This window comes from Entelurus aequoreus, linkage group LG09, assembly GCF_033978785.1.
Source record: "Entelurus aequoreus isolate RoL-2023_Sb linkage group LG09, RoL_Eaeq_v1.1, whole genome shotgun sequence".
In the NCBI taxonomy this organism is placed as follows: Eukaryota; Metazoa; Chordata; class Actinopteri; order Syngnathiformes; family Syngnathidae; genus Entelurus; species Entelurus aequoreus.
The window spans coordinates 51,994,062-52,012,891 of record NC_084739.1 but is presented as its reverse complement, the minus strand read 5'-3'; the positions used below and the strand labels follow the sequence as shown (position 1 = coordinate 52,012,891).

At 39.4% G+C, this 18,830-nt stretch overlaps 1 protein-coding gene across 1 annotated transcript in view; it reads right to left on the bottom strand.

Moving 5' to 3' along the window:
* The window catches only part of shtn1 (shootin 1), a 168,162-nt gene that overhangs the window by 104,252 nt on the left and 45,080 nt on the right, over positions 1 to 18,830 (bottom strand). The window contains 6 exon segments of the mRNA XM_062057881.1: positions 2,839 to 2,933; positions 3,436 to 3,517; positions 5,141 to 5,160; positions 5,253 to 5,345; positions 7,833 to 7,857; positions 7,859 to 8,011. Of these exon segments, the coding sequence (XP_061913865.1) occupies positions 2,839 to 2,933; positions 3,436 to 3,517; positions 5,141 to 5,160; positions 5,253 to 5,345; positions 7,833 to 7,857; positions 7,859 to 8,011 (468 nt within the window).

The following is an 18,830-nucleotide window of genomic DNA, read 5'->3' as shown; positions in this document are numbered from 1 at the left end:
AATTTCAGTGCCTCTCCCGAAAATCTTCCGGGACAACCATTCTCCCGAATTTCTCCCGATTTCCAGCCGGACAACAATATTGGGGGCGTGCCTTAAGGGCACTGCCTCCTCTCTCACCTGAAAAGGAGACTATTATATATGTCTCCGTTATCCATAGGTTTATCCATAACCCATAAAGTAGGCAGGCACGGAGCGTGTGTTTATTCCAGCCGGCACGTTAATACACTGACACACAACATCCGGATTCCCATCATGCATTGCTTCAAAACTACAGCAAGTAGTAATGTCCAAAAACATAACAGAGACGAAGCAGAAGAATGAAGAAGAGACAGTCATGGCGACGACAAGTAAGAAGAAGAGTACACTTGCAAGTTCCAAAATGATTGGAAACAAGAATTTCATTTCATTCAGGACAGCTCGAAGGGGAAGGGTTATGCTGCCTACAAATTTTGTAGATCAGACTTCTCCATTGAACTCGGTGGCCGAATGGATGTAGTCACTCATGAACGGTCAGAAAAGCACAAGGCGGCGGCAACGCAGCACCAGTCACAGCCCATTATCATGGACCACCTTGCTAAATGGAGACCCGAGGGTGTAACATATGCCGAGACAAAAATGGCTATGCTGATAGCTGCAAGCAACATCCCGTTCTCATTTGCGGATGTTTTCAACAAATCCGTGAAGGATATGTTCCCGGATTCAGAGATCGCTCGCCAGTACTCAAATGGCAGAACAAAAGCTACCACCTCAACCCCCCCCCCCCCCCCCCCCCCCCCAGCACCCCCGCAACCCTGAGCGGGACAAGCGGTAAAAAATGGATGGATGGATGCTACAAAATTGGTTATGTTTTGGAAGGCCAAGCACAGATTCGATTGATTTTCATTATTTTAATGGTCGATGTTGATTTGAAATACAAGTCATAGAACCAAGCTGAGGTACTGCTGTACTTTTTTTTGTTGAATCATAAGTTTGTTGAATCATACGTTTGCATGCATTAAATGTGCTTAATATCTACATGCTATATTTCATGTATTTAATTAATCTGTTAAAAAATCCTGTTACTTTCAGTCCTGTTACTCAAATGAGTCATATTAATCCAGTGGTTCTCAACTTTTTTTGTCATCCCCCACTTTGGACAAGGGGGAGTTTTCAAGCCCCACCTGCCCCCATCGCCCAACAGAACACTAATGCCAAGCTTAACATTTTCAAATTTATTGAACATCAAGTAACATCAAGTTGTATACATTCAAACTCAATAACATAAAATAACATCAAGTTCAATAATAAATAAAATAACTGTGCGCTGTAGTATAACTTGCATCAAGTTCAACAATAAATAAAATAACTTGCATCAAGTTCAATAATAAATAAAACAAAAGTGTTATAACTTGCATCAAGTTCAATAATAAATCAAAAAAAGTGTTATAACTTGCATCAAGTTCAATAATAAATCAAATAAAAGTGTTATAACTTGCATCAAGTTCAATAATAAATCAAATAAAAGTGTTATAACTTGCATCAAGTTCAATAATAAATCAAATAAAAGTGTTATAACTAGCATCAAGTTCAATAATAAATCAAATAACTTGCATCAAGTTCAATAATAAATCAAATAAAAGTGCCACTTTGCAATCTTTGCAAAAAAAAAAAGGAGGAGCTATGCATTTGGCAAGACAGGCAAAGTGAACATGAGTTTTACAGTACTCCAGCATTAGTGGCTGCAATGAGCTGTTTTGCACTGCACAGTTCCTCAAGATCACTTGCAATGTCGCATATACGTCTCGCAACCGTGTCATTTGACAATGGGACAGCTTTTAATTTTGCTGCGCTTGTCTCGTCAAGCATGACTGACACCGTGTCTATTGCACGGGGAGAATGAGCTGCTCAGCAATTGTGTGTGGTTTTTTGCATTGTGCAATTCTGTATGCAACTCTATACGAAGCCATTTGAGCATTACTGTTTACTGATGCAGCTTTTACCATGCGCTTCTCCTGTTGACGGTAGTCTGCCAGTTTTCTTTAAAAGAAATCAAGTGGCTTATTGACGTGATTGGGGTGTGTGGTCTCGAGGTGTCTCTTTAATTTGTTGGGTCTCATGCTGTCTGCTGCTAGCGGTTTTAGACACAGAACACACAGGGGTCTCTCCTCTGCCCCCACCACCGCTGCCGTGAATCCAAGAGCAAGATACCCTTCATCATATTTTCTTTTCGGTTGGCTTTTTGGTTGATTAGGCCCGTCAGATTTTTGTTTCTCTGCAGGCGCTGGCTCTGGCTCGACGACCTTTGAGGTGCGAGTCACAAATGTATCCATTTTGTGTAATTGTGGTCCACACATTAGCCTGCTACCCATCCGCGCGAAAGTTTGTTCCGCTTAGCCCCGCCCCCATTAGTTACTGTTGCTATGTCTGTCAAACTTTCGCTCCTACCTAGGAATTTAAAGCCTACAGGAAAAATAAGCAATTTACATTTATTTATATAGCGGATTTCACAGACAGAATCACAAAGTGATTTACAGTGTGTATAGAAAATGAAAGCATAGAAAAAAAAAAATCTAAGAACATAATAAAACATTTTAAAAAATTAAGTGAAATTTCCTCCTGTTCCTCACGCCCCACCTGCCATGTCTCTATTCCCCACACTTTGAGAAACGCTGTATTAATCTAAGGAACCTTATACAAAAATATAATTAGGTTGTTTGAGATGAACCAAAACACATTTTAAGTAGTTCAATAAGTGAATTTTAAGATTTAGAGTTGGAAAAAGACATAAATGACAATGATTGGGTGGAATTTCACACATATGTAGCAATATATATATCATTCAAGAGAACATTAACTCACTGCTCTGGCAAAGTTCTCTGCTTTATCTCTCAAGTCCTGCTGAAGAGTCAACGTGTCTTGAATGGTTTTATATTCCTCTAAAGCAAACGCAGACACTGGACAAGAAATTGACATATTTCACCTACTACAGTTAAGTTGTAAACTAATTTTCAAGCATCGCAGTTCCAGCTGCCCTCAAGATGTCGCAAACAACTGTGAAACCAAATAAATGTACTGTATAATTGTCTCATCATACTATTACGCAATTGCCCCTTCTTTGGATTATTAACATATTGTAACTGATGGAAAACATGCTTTGCATTTAGAAGTCTAGGTGCCAAGCAGATATTAAAGTCCAGCTATTGTAAAATTAATCTAAAAATGGTGATAAAATTGTTTTTTCCAACAAACAAATAACATTGAGTTAGGAAAAAGTGCAACTGCATGTGTTCCAATTTTTTTGTTTGCCAATATATTAGAAACATAATGAAGTCCCTCTCATTGACACACAATTACAGGTTTTCGTGGGCCACATAAACAGATCAGACCCCCGGGCCTTGAGTTTGACACAAAGACCTATTCTCACCATTAACTAATGTTATAAATTAATGTTCTAACCTCTGTTGTATTTTCCCAGCAGCTTTTTTTGCTGCACCGTCTCAGCAACTAAAGCATTATTCTCACGTTTCTCCTTCATAAGCTGTAAAAACAAAAGACAGAGAAGAGTTGTGATTTAGAGTAAACAAGATAGTGCAGAGCTGAAGAACCTGGACATCAGAACTAAAAACAATATAGAGCTCCTATTGTATAAAATACATTGGACCAGTGTATGGAACACCGTGTTGGAAGATCCTTGCTTTGACATTTTAACCTACTAAAGGCCACCACCCACTAGGGTTGTCCCGATACCAACAATTTAGTACCGGTACCGGTACCAAAAGGTATATCAATACTTTTCTATACTTTTCCATATAAAGGGAAGTACAAAAAATGGGGAAGTACAAAAAATGTCAATATTGGCTTTATTTTAACAAAAAATCTTACACTACATTAAACACTCACAGTCAAAGAACAATTTTACAGGATTTAATATAAATTAAAAGGCATTGATATGGCATCGACCCTGAAGGGAAGGTCTTCCCTGTGCTCCTCGACTACAGACAGCCCCAGACCAAACAGCAGGACAGGTGTAACAATTACATTATTATTTTTAGAACTCCTTGTGCAGATCTGAATGCTTATTATTTAAATGTGTACCTAAGTTTGAAGTAAAGGTGGTAATACTAATCGAAAGTAGCTTATGTGTGTGTGTGCTCCTTTAAGAATGGCAGTATGTGGGGTGAGTGACGTGAGTAAGTGAGTGGCCAAGTTAGGAGAGGTAGCGCTAGCATGTGCAGGAGTGTTAATAGCATAGTGGATGTCCGGTTGTGCCTTGTGGAAATTATAAATAAAGTGACCAAGTTGTAACTAATCGACGGCCTTGTCATTCCGGCCTAAGAGCGGAGCATTGTGAAGTGAAAGGTGTTACCCCTGGCAATACATCGGTCCTGGAGGGAACGTCTCCTCTGTGCTCCTCGACCACGGTCTGGAAGCCGTCAAGCAGGAAAGGTGTAAAACAGTACTTGCAACGCAGTGCCTCCCTGTTTAAAGCGTCACCTTTATTGTTAGTTTTGAAGCCCAAATACCGCCATATTGCGTTTCACGCACCCACTTTATTAACCAATAGAATTGAAGTTTTTTGCCATTTTTCCTCTCCTTTTCAAGATGTTATTACTTGTATGCACTTTGTGTGTACGTTTTGACACACTCAACATCATGCGCCGATTCAAGATGTTATTACTTGTATGCACTTTGTGTGTACGTTTTGACACACTCACATCATGCGCCTCGGATCTGTAGTCACCGCCGCAAAGCGGCACTCAGATGAAAGAAGGTCCCGGTACTTTTTCAAAGGTGGTATAGTATTGATTTAAATTGTTAGTACCGCAATACTTTTATTAGTACCAGTATACTGTGCAACCTTAGTAGACACTTGTGTTTTCTAAGAAATACAGCCAACACAATTTGTCCACTGCAGAGGATGCTGCTTCCTAAGATAAGAATGATAGTGAACGGAGACCTCTCACCCGTGGTCCTTAGTTTTCGGTAAATGTGGACCCAGAATAATTTAGTTGAATAAACGTAATGTTCACTAAATTTTGTGCGGCTTGCTCAGCTTTGTACAAGTAAACCCGCAACAACATTGCTTGTATCTGACATTGTATCACAAAGTTTAGATGCAACAAATGCAACTTTTAATAATTCATATTTGTTTTTTGATGACATTGGGCGATTGAGACACCCCTAACAATACCAAGAGTAATAATTAAATGTTTCAATTCAATTTCAATGTATTTATTTGGAACATGCTAAAACTTCACAAGCACAATTAGTACCTAACTCCTGTTTGGTTTCCTCCAGTTGTTTTCTCAGCGTTGTGATATCATCGCACATTTCATTTTTCGTCGTCAGCAGCGCACTTTGCAGCTCTGCAACACATCAATACGAAATTATCTCGATATCTGTACGCCCCATACTGTCTAAGTGTCCGTTTTGAACGCACGTTTGCCAAAACTTTTCTTCTTGTTTTCATATGCCCTCCTATTTTATAATAAGGCCAAACATTGTGCGCAACAAAACTTGTCTGTTTTCCCACAAATCATTCTGTGGAATGGAGTGCAAGAGTTGGGACGCTATAGGAATAATTACCAAATTCAGTACTTCTTAGATACCGACTGAATCTGTCGATATCTCCGGGCACCGATTCACATAAAATTAAAAGGTACCATATTTTGATACCTTTGTTGCACATGATGTCACGTCACTTCAGCTGCGCGACTGACCGACACTGACGAAGGGCTGCTCAAAACAGTTGCATGCCCCGACTACCATCAAGGACCCAGGAGAGGCACCTCGCCAACACGGCCACACAATCAGTTTAATGAACAAACATTTGCATAAAGCAAACACATTTTCCAATCCCATGTTGATAGTATTAAAAACCTGACAATGATCATTCTAAGGTACACTTATTAAAGATAAAAAACTTCTATCAGGGATCAGGTACAATTAATGACAAGTTAACTATGAACAACATGTGATTAATTGCAATTAAATATTTGAATCGATTGACACCCTAACTTAACTTATGTACTAACTTTGTAGGACTCAACAAAAGACAAGACTGGCCCATTCAACCTAATGGCAAAGACTATTTCCTAACACGGAAAATGGTACTCAGAAGTGTAAAAAAACTAAATAAACAACTGGACAGCACAGTTATTATTGTGAGATCACTGTTAAATGTTATATAAAATATATATATATATGTATATATATATATATATATAGTGTAATTAAACAAATCAACATTTAGTACCGTATAACACACATAAAATTACAATTGAGTACTGGTATCTAGGGCTGGGCGATATATCGATATACTAGATATATCGCGGGTTTGTCTCTGTGCGATATAGAAAATGACTTATATCGTGATATTCGAGTATACGTTCTTACGCAGTTGCTTTTAGCTGCGGGCATTACACTACATGCGTTTCCCACTCTTTCTTGTCTCTCCTTCTCACAGAGACTTAAAACAAGCGCACCTCTTACATACGTCACTGTGTGCAACGTCACACGCTCCCGCGGAGCAGACAGGTAGTGACATGGTAACGTTAGCTGTGATGCTACGGTGCGGTGCGGGTGGTAATACAAGAGAAAGAAGGTGCGAATCTGGTAACAAATGAAGGAATAATTAATTCCCAAGAAAACAGCACGGGGTCCATCGTCTGGCGGTGGTATGGCTTCAAGCGGAAGATGTTGAACAATATATGCGGCAAAAGCGTTGCTACAAAAAGTAGCACCACTGCTAATGTAGCATCATTTGAAAAGTCACCCGCTAGAGAATGAGGAGTGCTTGAAACTCCGCATGTCAAATCTCCGTTTGGTGCCACACCAACAAAATGGCAAAGCAAACATTTCAGATCAACACCGTATGAAAAAAATAGTCAACAACAGAAGGAGATAACGTCCGCAGGAACCTACCACATAGTGAAGGACATATACTATTTGATATGCAGCTCATTTTTATGTGACACTTATTGAAATATCTTTGTGTGACATCATGCACAAAAGTGCACTTTATTTGTTTTAAACTGACAATCTTGCACTTTCTGTTTTGGAAATTACATGAATGTTTGTGCCACTGCTTAATAACTGTTTAATAAATACAGTTTTGGTCAATTGACTTCGTTGTGATTTCCCTCTCTGCATAAAAGTTTAAAATAATGATATATTAATGAAGTATGAACAAGAATGTTTTAATGTAGACACATAGAAACGGCAAGGGGGAGCCTTTAGACATCTTTATTTTTTTTGTTTATATTTATTTGTTTGTAAAATACACACAGAATAATGAACATCTATCAAGTTCTATCAAACACTGTTGGGATGTGAAAGGTATCGTGGTACTTTCTGAGTAGTTATTTCTTGAATTCAATAATGTTTCTCACTTTTTTTTAATCAAAGTGTTTGCACTCACAACTTCTTTGGTCCCATGGTGGATTATGTTGTGTAATGCACAACACATGTGGATTATTTGTTTGTACACTACATTCCACTGAATAATACATCAGCGATGTTTAGCCGCACAATAACGGAAACAATGTACGAAAAATGGGGCAACATTTTGGTCAAAACCTGAATCATCTAAAAAGTGGATATGAATGTAGCGGCTCTGATCTTCCCTTAATGCAACTGCTTTGAGAGAGGTAAGTGTGTTAACCACTATGCTAAAACTCTGAACTGCTAACTCAGACGGCTCGCACACTCTTTGAAGTTGTAAGGGAGTAAGCACTGTAGCACTGTGGAGTATATATTACATTGTTCACTGTTAAAACACCAACATACCTTTGCTAATATTACGATTATTATAGTGTACAGTGAAACACATGATATATTGGGACATAATGCACCTGAGATTTTGGTCTGGCACTCGCTGATTGGCAGTCCTGGCTAATAGCAGCTAAAATTCATCTACTTCCTCCTCCACCTCCTCATCCTCAAGGCTGATCTCCGTGATGGTCTGTGTGCGGACTTGAGACAGCAGCATCATGCTTCTTCCTCTTCAGGGGGAGTGGTTCTGTCGATTCAGCTGCAGTAAAGAGACTTACAAATTCATCATTACTATAATTGTCAAAATGATTGCATGTCTTTGATGAAGTAGAATCATGATCCTTCATAAAGACATCAAAAATATGTATACGTAAACAGAAGGTGCAGTGTGTCCACAAGATTTACACAAACACGATTCAAGGATCACACAAATTCAATCCAATCCTCTGCGGCCTCGCAACTTTGTCCAATGCCAACTTCCTTGCACATTTTGGCCACTCATGTCATTTTCACAATAAATTTGTCCTTGAGTGGCGTTCAAACTTGTGTGTTTTTGTGTAGATTCTCAAACTGTAGTACGTGTACCACTCGTGAGAGTCGTGTATAAAGAGAGTATGGCCAACTGAGAAATATACAAAGAACGTCCCAAAAAAAACCACATATTACCCTCATTTTGCCGAATTTTTCATTTGTTTGGACCAATAAAATTGTGTGAAGTATGTCAACTGTGTTTAGCTGCCTCCAATGTATTTGTAAACACTGTATGTATCACTTTTATGTATTATGATAACTGATCCTCTGCGATGAGTGGCGACTTGCCCAGTAGTGCCCTGCCTTCCGGCTGAATGCAGCTGAGATAGGCTCCAGCACCCCTAGTAGAACATAGATTCCATCATCCATCCATTAGCTTGGATGGATAACTGATGAATACCTTTCTTTTTGTAACATGGCCAAAGTGAATAAATGTCATTTTGTACTTATTTCCCCACATTTCTGCACAATAACTTAGATATGGTGATACTGGCAAGCAAAAGAGAATATAGAGTAAATTTTGTTCCAGCACATATTTTGCTTTTTTAATTATTGACTACTTTCTTGCAAACGTTTTGGCTCAGGGGCCACATTGCTTTTGAAATTTGACAGACGGGCCGAGTTAGCACATTATGCATTTCAAAGCATATCATCTGTTGGAACTAAGAGTAGGCTTCTCAAACTTGCAGCCGTAGTTTGTCCACCCCTGTTCTAGACTGATGCTTAGTGTGCTGTTTTTGTTTGTTCCTTGCTTTCTGTGACTTTAAAATTAGTTTGACTTGCGTATTCCGCCTGCTATCTCTGCATCCTTGGGGCCATGCTGCTGGATGACCTCATCAGGGGGTTACTGTCAGGCTTGCTATTGACAGTTTGGGTTTTCCTGTGTTTTGGGTGTTTTAAGTGTTTATTTCTAAGAAAACTTTTTCCAAAAGTGGGCCGAAATAGTAAAATCATGACATGATAACTTAAAAATAAAGCCAACTCCAGGTTGTTTTCTTTGTTTACTTTGGCCAGAAATAGAACAGGCATATCATAAAAACGTATACATCTGTTTGTTGAAAATTCTGAGGAAATTGGTGCAGCTTCAAAAACACAATGAGCTTAGACTTTGTCTCAGTGTATTTACATAGCTAGGATTAAACTTTAAGTCCCAGTCTTTCTTGGATTGAACACAAAACACAAACATGTAAACTCTTCTAGGTATCAAATACCTCCTTTGTCATGTCCACGAATCAATCAGTGCTAACTCAACAAACTGTAAGAAAGAGAGGTAAAAACTATTCAAAAGGGTTAAGTTCACTTTTCTTGTGTTTGACAGAGACATTAATGGGCAACGAGGGTGCCAATGATGATGTGTTCAAAGCAGAAGACATAAAACGGCAGATTTTAAGTTTCATGTGGGTCGTGGAGAGGAGCCACGGTCACCCTTTACTTTGCTTGACAGTATAAACGGTTTGCTTGCCTAACAGAATTGCTAGTGTGGCATCCAGTGGACACATTTAGAAAAGCAGTTTCTTTCGTTAAAAAAAAAAAAAGCAGCTCATTTTTACACTTGGCAAACTCATCACGCTGATCAGGCCCGCGGGCCGTACGTTTGACACCCCTATTTTGACTGATGCTTAGTGTGCTGTTTTTGTTTGTTCCCTGATTCCTGTGACTATTAAATTAGTTTTACTTGCATTCTGCCTGCTATCACACACTGCAAGTGACGTCCACCAGATCCGTGACATGAACAGCACACATAATACAATGCATAGTACAGAATAGTAACAATATTTATGTAGGTAGCAATATCACGTTACATTACCAAACATCTTTTACATTTAAAACATGAGCATAAAAATACACCAACTTATGTTTATACACCAAAGTGAACCAAACATACAAGTGCAGCACCACCCTTCTGAATGGCTGCAAACTCCCACAGCCAGAGAAATACTTTCTGTCCAAGAACACAATTTGACATGACACGAAACTGAGGACTTCACTAAACTATCCAATCCTTTTTAAGTTTGAGTGTTTTAGCCTTTTTGTTTGAGGTGAAATTAATTGTAAATATTGATGGTATTACAAAAGCTGCTGTCTTAAAAAAACACAGATTGTTGAATGTGGGCAAAATCTAACAAATTATTGACCATACAAAATCCAGAGTGTAAACAAACCAAGTAAAGTAGTACCTCAGAACATGAGTGATTTATCTTATGAGTTTTTCAAGATAAGAGCTGTCTTTCAGTTAATGGATATGTTATGGGTTGCAAAAATTTAAAAATTTAGTTTAAATTAAAAAAAATCATTTCAGTAGGCCTTTAATGAAGCAGTTGGAGCGTAGCAATGCTAGTCTGCACCAAACTAAAGCAGAGGGAGTAGATAATACCACCCAAGGATGTTATATCTAAACGGAGGACATTTATCAATGAAAAATGGAGAAGCTCCTGATGGTGTTAAAAGGAGTAGCAGCTCGAATGAGATACCACTTTCCAAAGTAGATGCTGTACATTATCATTATCATTTCATAAACATACTGTTGTAGCACATTCAGTTGTATTTTATTTTTTATAGTATTTATTATGTAAAAGTTAATTGTTCCTAAAAGCATGTTACATGTTAAAATTGAAATGTTTTGGGGCCCAAGCTAAAAATACAAAATTAATTTTTCACAATAAGCATTTTTCAAATTGCGAACTGCGTTACATGACCAATTAAACTTGTATCCTGAAGTATTATTGTACTTAGAAGTTTTCCCATGTTCTGTTTGACCTGATTTATGATTGATGGTTTTCTTATGCTTCCTTAAGTCACGTGCTTTCTTGGTTATGTTGCCCGTGCACTTTTTCAGATGCAGCTATTACAAATGGCTTCATTTTTATACGACAAACAGCACAGTATTGATATTAGAGTCAAGAAAAACAAGCGAGAAAATAAGAAAACAGGGCAGATGAGATGTGTTTATTTTCTTTTTCTCTGCAATCAGTCATAATGGCAGGACACATGCAAAAGCAGAGATCAGGTATAGAAAAAAAAACACCCTATTAGAGGAGCACACCGACCAAGAAGGAGGCAGGATCACTCTTTTGATGCAAAATCATTTTTTGAAGTGATTTGTATTTGCATTAAACATTTCTTCCAAATATTTCCTGATTGATCCATCAGCAAGAAACATGCATATCACATTAGCATATTCAAAGGTCAACCATCAGGACAACAACATTTATCAATTAAGAAGCTTATCCTCAGAGAAACAACAGATGTCCCCTACAAGATGATGATGTCATTGGAGGAAATAAAATGAATTGTTAGGAAAAAAAGATGTGTTATTATCAAATTATTTTATGCACACTGGTGAGACTAGACTGAGAAAAGTTTTTTCTCTGAGCAAGAATAACAAAATTAATTGAGAACATTCTATTGCATACAGCAGCATCTAACAAGACTGTTGTATCCATTGGTACACTGCTTCTCAAATAGTGGCTTGGGACCCACTGGGGAGTCGCTGTGCTCAATCTAATCAATAGGCTCCTTTTTCTACCCAATAGCAGTAGTAAGTACGTAACACTTTTACCCAATACACAGTCATTAGTACACACACGAACATGAGTACAGAGTTGAGAGAGGCGACAAGATGTACAAGTTTGTGAGAGGAATGAAAAGAAAAAAGGAGTCATCAGCAGCAAAGAAAACAAGTGATAATAACCAGAATAACAAGAGGAGGTAATACTAGGGCTTGATCAAAAAAACCACGTGCAAACTCTAAAATTGTGTGTACTAGCAACACCTACAATCGGTGAGACAATTTGTCTTCTCTTTTCTCTATTTTAAAGTCAAATGATCAAGAATCATGTCACACACACATTAAAATTCATGGTGTAAAAATATATCTGCAAACATTGTTTTAGCGGCATTGTGCAAGCAAACCAACAGTAAGCCACACCCTCTTCCTCTTTAACACGCACACACACGCACGCACGCACGCACGCACGCACACACACACACACACACACACACACACACACACACACACACACACACACACACACACACACACACACACACACACGCTAGGTGACATCAAGAAAACTAACACTGCAAATACGGCTTTAGCTTTCTTTCACTGTTATGCTGATTACACCCAACTCTACATGCCCCTAAAGCTGACCAACATTCCAGATTGTAGTCACCTGGAGAGGTGAGTAAATTAAATTAAACAATGGATGTCCAATAACTTTTTGCAACTTAATGCTAAGAAAACGGAAATGCTGATTATCTGTCCTGCTAGACACCAGCACCTATTTAATAATACCACCTTAACATTTGACTACCAAAAATTACACAAAGCTACTCTGTAAATAATCTTGGTATTATCTTCGACCCAACTCTCTCATTTGAGTCACACATTAAGAGTGTTGTGATGTGCCAACCGGCGGCGCATCCCAGCACCATCGTATTTACCAGGGCAACAAGTCATGTTATGGGCCAAGGACCAGGTACCATGTACCATCTCGCAAACTGGCATTTGTTGGGCCATTTTCGGTGACCCTGCGTCAGTAAGACTGTCTCTTCCCACTTTCATTAAGCGGCACCCTATTGTCCATGTGTCCAAGATCAAGCCTGTAACTGACAGCTCCCTCTCTTCCCCCATCAACCCGTATGGTCTGTTAAACAGATCCTCAGGGTCCGTCGGCAGGGTAGGGGGCTGGTCGATTGGGAGGGGTATGGACCGGAGGACAGATCTTGGGTGCCGGCCTCCTACCTTGCTGACCCTTCTCTGTTGGAGGACTTCTACCGGGCCAACCCTGATGCTCCCCATCGCTCGTCAGGAGCCTCGCATAAGGAGGGTACTGTTATGGCACGTGCGCATACCATCATTCCCTCTGCAGCAAACTCCGCTGGGAGCACCGGTGAGAGCACCTCTGGACAAAACCCCTGATCGTTCCTCTCATGCCACAGCCGTGCGCCTGCACGTGCATTGCTATGCACATGCACGGCAATCAGCAATCTGCGCACCTGGATCTGATGAGGCTTGACACCATAAAGACCAGCGCATCCTGAGATCCAGTGCTAAAACGTAGTTCTCTGTTTTACAGTAAGCTATCGCGTCTCTGGCTCCTCTCCTTTGTTCTTGCTCTCTGTTACCTTCTGCCCTTGTCGTTTCCCTTGTTCCCTCAGAATACCCCCCGTTGCCTTGGATTTGAGATGTGGAAAAAAAGGAAAAGAACCATCCGGATTGTTATAGGCGCAAAGTTCAAAAGCCAGCATCTGTGATGGTATGGGGGTGTATTAGTGCCCAAGGCATTGGTAACTTACACATCTGTGAAGGCACCATTAATGTTGCAAGGTACATACAGGTTTAAGAGCAAAATATGTTGCCATTGCTCGAGTTACAATAGCATGGCTTCAATCCAATCCAATTTATTTGTATGGTAAATGGTAAATGGGTTGTACTTGTATAGCGCTTTTGTACCTTTTTTAAGAAACTCAAAGCGCTTCGACACTATTTCCACATTCACACACTGATGGCGGGAGCTGCCTTGTCGTTTCCCTTGTTCCCTCAGAATACCCCCCGTTGCCTTGGATTTGAGATGTGGAAAAAAAGGAAAAGAACCATCCGGATTCCTAACCAGGCCCATCAGGAGCAAGGGTGAAGTGTCTTGCTCAAGGACACAACGGACGTGACTAGGATGGTAGAAGGTGGGGATTGAACCAGCAACCCTCAGATTGCTGGCACAGCCACTCTCCCAACTTCACCACGCCGTCCCCATGTTATATGTATAGCACATATAACAACAAAAATGTCTCCAAAGTGCTGCACAACAATATTAAAAATAATATTCAAATATTATCCTTAGCTCCACCAATGACTGAATGAAAACAAAAAATAAATACATATAAACCAATATAAAAACAATATAAAAATAAATAGGATTAAAAACCATTTTAAAGGGTAAAACCAATTAAAACAATAAATACAAATCTAAATTTAAAAACACAGAGGACCACACAACTCACATAGTGTTAAAAGCCAGAGAATAAAAGTGGGTCTTAAGACGAGACTTAAAACACTGCACTGTGGGAGCAGTTCAAACATGGAGGGGCAGAGTGTTCCAGAGCTTAGGGCCAACCACAGAGAAGGCCCTGTCTCCCCTGGTTTTAAGTCTCGTCTTGGGCACCACGAGCTGGAGCAGGCTCCCGGACCTCAGAGCGCGCGCAGGAGTGTACATTTGGATGAGGTCTGAGATATAATGAGGTGCCAGTCCATGCAAAGCTTTAAAAGCAAACAGCAAGATTTTAAAATCAATTCTAAAATGAACAAGGAGCCAGTGCAAAGTCTCCAGAATAGGGGTTATTTGCTCGCATTTCCTGGCCCCCGTTAAAAGTCGTGCTACCGCGTTCTGGACTAACTGCAACCAGGAGAGAGATTTTTGGCTAATGCCAGCATAAAGTGCATTGCAGTAGTCCAGGTGACTTGAAATAAAAGCATGCACAACTTGTTCAAAAAGGTTAAAAGATAAAAATGGTTTTACCTTTGCTAAAAGACAAAGATGAAAAAAACACGATTTTAAAACGTCATTGACTTGTTTGTCAAATTTAAAATCACTGTCTATAGTGACTCTGGTGACTTTGGGACGCACATCATTTTGAAATGGTCCCAAGTCAGTGAGGGCCGGATCAAAAACTAAATTTTCCGTTTTTCCCTCATTCATTATTAAAAAATTCTGGGCTAACCAAGCCTTGACGTCGCATAGACAGTTGAGAAGGGGTGTCAGGGGGCCGTGGCCTTTTAAAATCGGCATATACATTTGGCAGTCGTCTGCATAAAGGTGATAAGACACATGCCTCTTAAAAATCTCTCCAAGGGGCAAACACGATGGGGCCTAGAATAGATCCCTGGGGGACACCACGGTAAAGCGGAGCAGAAGAAGAGGTGACACATTTCTCCAAAATGTTTGACACAAAAGGTAATTTAGAAATGGGCTGATAATTTGACAAAGTTGTAGGATCAAGACCTGTTTTTTTATCAAAAGCTCAACAACAGCTCCTTTACAAAAAGAGGGCACACTGCCAGAAATCAAGCTGCTGTTGATGATGTCCTTAACAGACAAGTCAATAGAGTCCCAGACTTCTTTAAAAAAGCGAGGGGGGACTGGGTCTGTGGGACAGGACGAGGGTTTTAGTTTGTCAACTATTCCTGTAAGCTCAGGCATGGACACAGGCTCAAACTGAGAAAACACAGCCGAGCACTGAGTGCCCAATGGAGAAGGAGATAGATTTGCCCAAATAGAAGCATTCTTGTCGTTAAAAAGGAGATACATTTTTCACAAGTTTCACTTGTCATCTCCAGTGAAGTGGCTGGATTCGGATTAAGAACAGAACTAATATATTTAAAAAAGAACAAGTGGCTTGCTGATAGAACCTTTATTTAACCAGATAAGAAAACCCATTGAGATCAAGATCTCTTTCACAAGGGTGACCTGGCCAAGAGGTCAACAGCACATGTCACAGAGCAGTTTCAAAATAAATACATTAAGACATACATTTTAAAATACATAAGAGAACTGTAAAACAACAGAGATTTACATCTTTAAAAACACAGGCACTGTGCAAACGTCTCTCGCTGTTTGTCCCTCAGGACAGAACGGAAGGCTCCAAATGGAAATAGTTCTGTAAGTTTCAGTTTCGTCTGCAATTCATTCCACGCCATAGGGGCAGCAATGCCAAAAGCTCTTTTGCCAAATTCAGTCCGTACATGAGGAACAGTTAAAACATACAAATTGTTAGAACGTAATGCGTAAGAGCTGCTTTTTCTTTGTAACAGAGTACACAAGTATGGAGGTATTAAACCTAAAAGAGCCTTATAAATTAAAGTCAGCCAATGTGTGTATCTGCGTGCACTCAATGAAGATAAGTCTGACTTCATATACAGTTGACAATGGTGGGTGAGACTACGACAGCCAGTAACAAATCTTAGTGCTGAATGAAAAACAGTGTCCAAGGACTGGAGGCATTTAGATGGAGCACTAAAATAAAGCACGTCTCCATAATCAATTACAGGCAAGATAGTTGCTGTCACCAATTTCTTTCTGACTTTAAGAGAGAAGCAGTTTTTATTTCTAAAAAAGAAACCAAGCTTTACCCTAAGCTTAGAGACCAAGTTGTTAATATGGGCTTTAAATGAAAGCTCTTGATCAAGAGTAAAACCCAAGTACTTGTAATTTAAGACCTGCTCTATAGGGTTTCCATTTGATGTTACAATATTTGGAATATTTTCCAGTAGCACCCTTGAATGAGAGAAAACCATTACCTTGCTTTTATCTGTATTTAAAACCAATTTAAGATCAAATAAGCGAGCCTGGATGACATCAAAAGCAGCTTGTAAAAACTCAAAAGCCTGAGTGATGGAGGTTGAACAGCAATAAATAATGGTGTCGCCTGCATAAAAATGGTACATTGCATTTGACAAATTATTACAAAGATTATTTATGTAGATAGAAAATAAAATGGGCCCCAGCACTGAGCCTTGTGGAACGCCTTTGGTAATGTCCAGTAATGAAGAGGTGGTCCCAGCCACCTGTACACATTGTGTTCCGCTGGAGAGATAGTCTGTGAACCAAGCAGCTGCATTTTTAGATAATCCAACGTGATGAAGGGCTTGAATTAACAGACTGTGGTCTACTGTGTCAAATGCTTTTGACAAATCAATAAATAGGGCGACACAATATTTCTTGCCGTCTACAGCCTCGATTAAATCATTGAAGACCTTAAGAGCAGCTGTAATAGTGCTATGCTGTTTTCTAAAACCAGATTGAAATGGAGATAAAATATTGTTTGATTCTAAAAAATCCTCTAGCTGGTTACTGATGATCTTCTCAAACAATTTTGCTAAAATGCATAATTTAGAAATTGGTCTGTAATTATTCATATTTGTGGGTTCACCCCCTTTTAGCAGGGGAAGAACAAAGGCCGATTTCCAGATTTTTGGAATGCTTTTACTTGTTAGACTTAGGTTAAAAATATGCGAGAGAGGCTCAGCAACAAAATCAGCAGCCAATTTTAAGAAAAAGGGTTCAATTTGGTCAGGTCCTGCTGCTTTAGTTGTGTCCAGGCTCTTTAGTGCACTGTTTACCTCGGATATTGATACAGGTGTGAACTCAAAAGTGCAGGTGCTGCGTCTATTTACAGCCTGTGGTGTATTTGGTATATTAACATTAGTTAAACCAACATTTGACAATTGAGGATTCAACGACTCAAACAAGGATCCGGCAGAAACAAAATACTCATTAAAACAATTTGATGTAGTTGTCTTATCAGACTAAGTACCAGATTGAGTAATTAAAGGACTTGGAAAGTCATTTGTTGTCACATGATTTAAAGAAGCTTTTATGGTTTGCCAAAACTTTTTGGGATCATTTATATGTTTTTTGCATTCATGCAGGTAAAAATCAGACTTGGCCCTCTTAACAAGCGAAGTACATTTATTTCTAAGCTGGCGGAAGCTAAGCCAGTCAGCCTCTGTCTTTGTTTTTCGAGCCCTGGCCCAAGCAACGTGTCTCTCTTTGAGAAGGTTTCCAATTGCAGAGGAAAACCAGGGATTATTTCGACCTTTAACTCTAAGTTTTCGAAACGGAGCATGTTTATTGACTATACGTTGAAATTCATTATAAAAGTATTTCAACGCTATCTCAATATCATCAATTAAAGCAACTCTGTTCCACTGAAAGGCAGCTAAATCGTATATAAAAGCTGGGAGGCAAAAGTTTTTAATATTTCTTTTGCATGTAATAGTGGGTTTTGATTTTGGTAGCTTGCAGTTTGTTACAGCTGCAATTGTACAATAGTCACTCAAGTCATTGGCAAACACCCCAGTGCCAGTGTACTTATGGGGAGCGTTGGTTAGAATTAGATCAAGTAAAGATGATTTTGAGGAGTTTTTAGTATTGGGTCGAGTTGGGGAAGTGATTAATTGAGTTAAGTTTAGTGAGTTGCATACAGCTTTAAGGTTATCAGAAGAGGAAGTCAACCAGTCAAAATTTAAATCACCAACCAAGAGAAGTTCACTAGCTTTTAACCCACTCATAAAGGATTCAAGCGAGGCAAGGGCTTCAGTGGAGGCAGAGGGAGGTCTATAACAGCCTACAATTGCGAGAGGTTGGCCATGTGAGAATTCAAGCTGCAGGGCAAGGAGTTCAAATTGTTTAGTGATTGACAGTGATGACAATAAGGTAACATTAAATTTGTTTTTGATATACATAGCCACTCCTCCACCTTTTCGAGGACGATCGCATCGGAAGACATTATATCCATTTATAGCAATGTCCTTGTCAGAGACTGCTTTGGTTAGCCAGGTTTCTGATAAGATAAATATGTCTGCATTGGTTGTTTGAATCCAGATTTTGACTAAGTCTAATTTTGGCAGTAGACTTCTAATATTTGAATGAATTAAACCAAGACCTGACCTAGCTCTAAATTCATCAGGAGTACTGATGTTGTACAAAGCTGGGCCTGGATTTGGTTGCACATTGCCTGATAGAAGAAGTAAGAGCAATACAAAAATG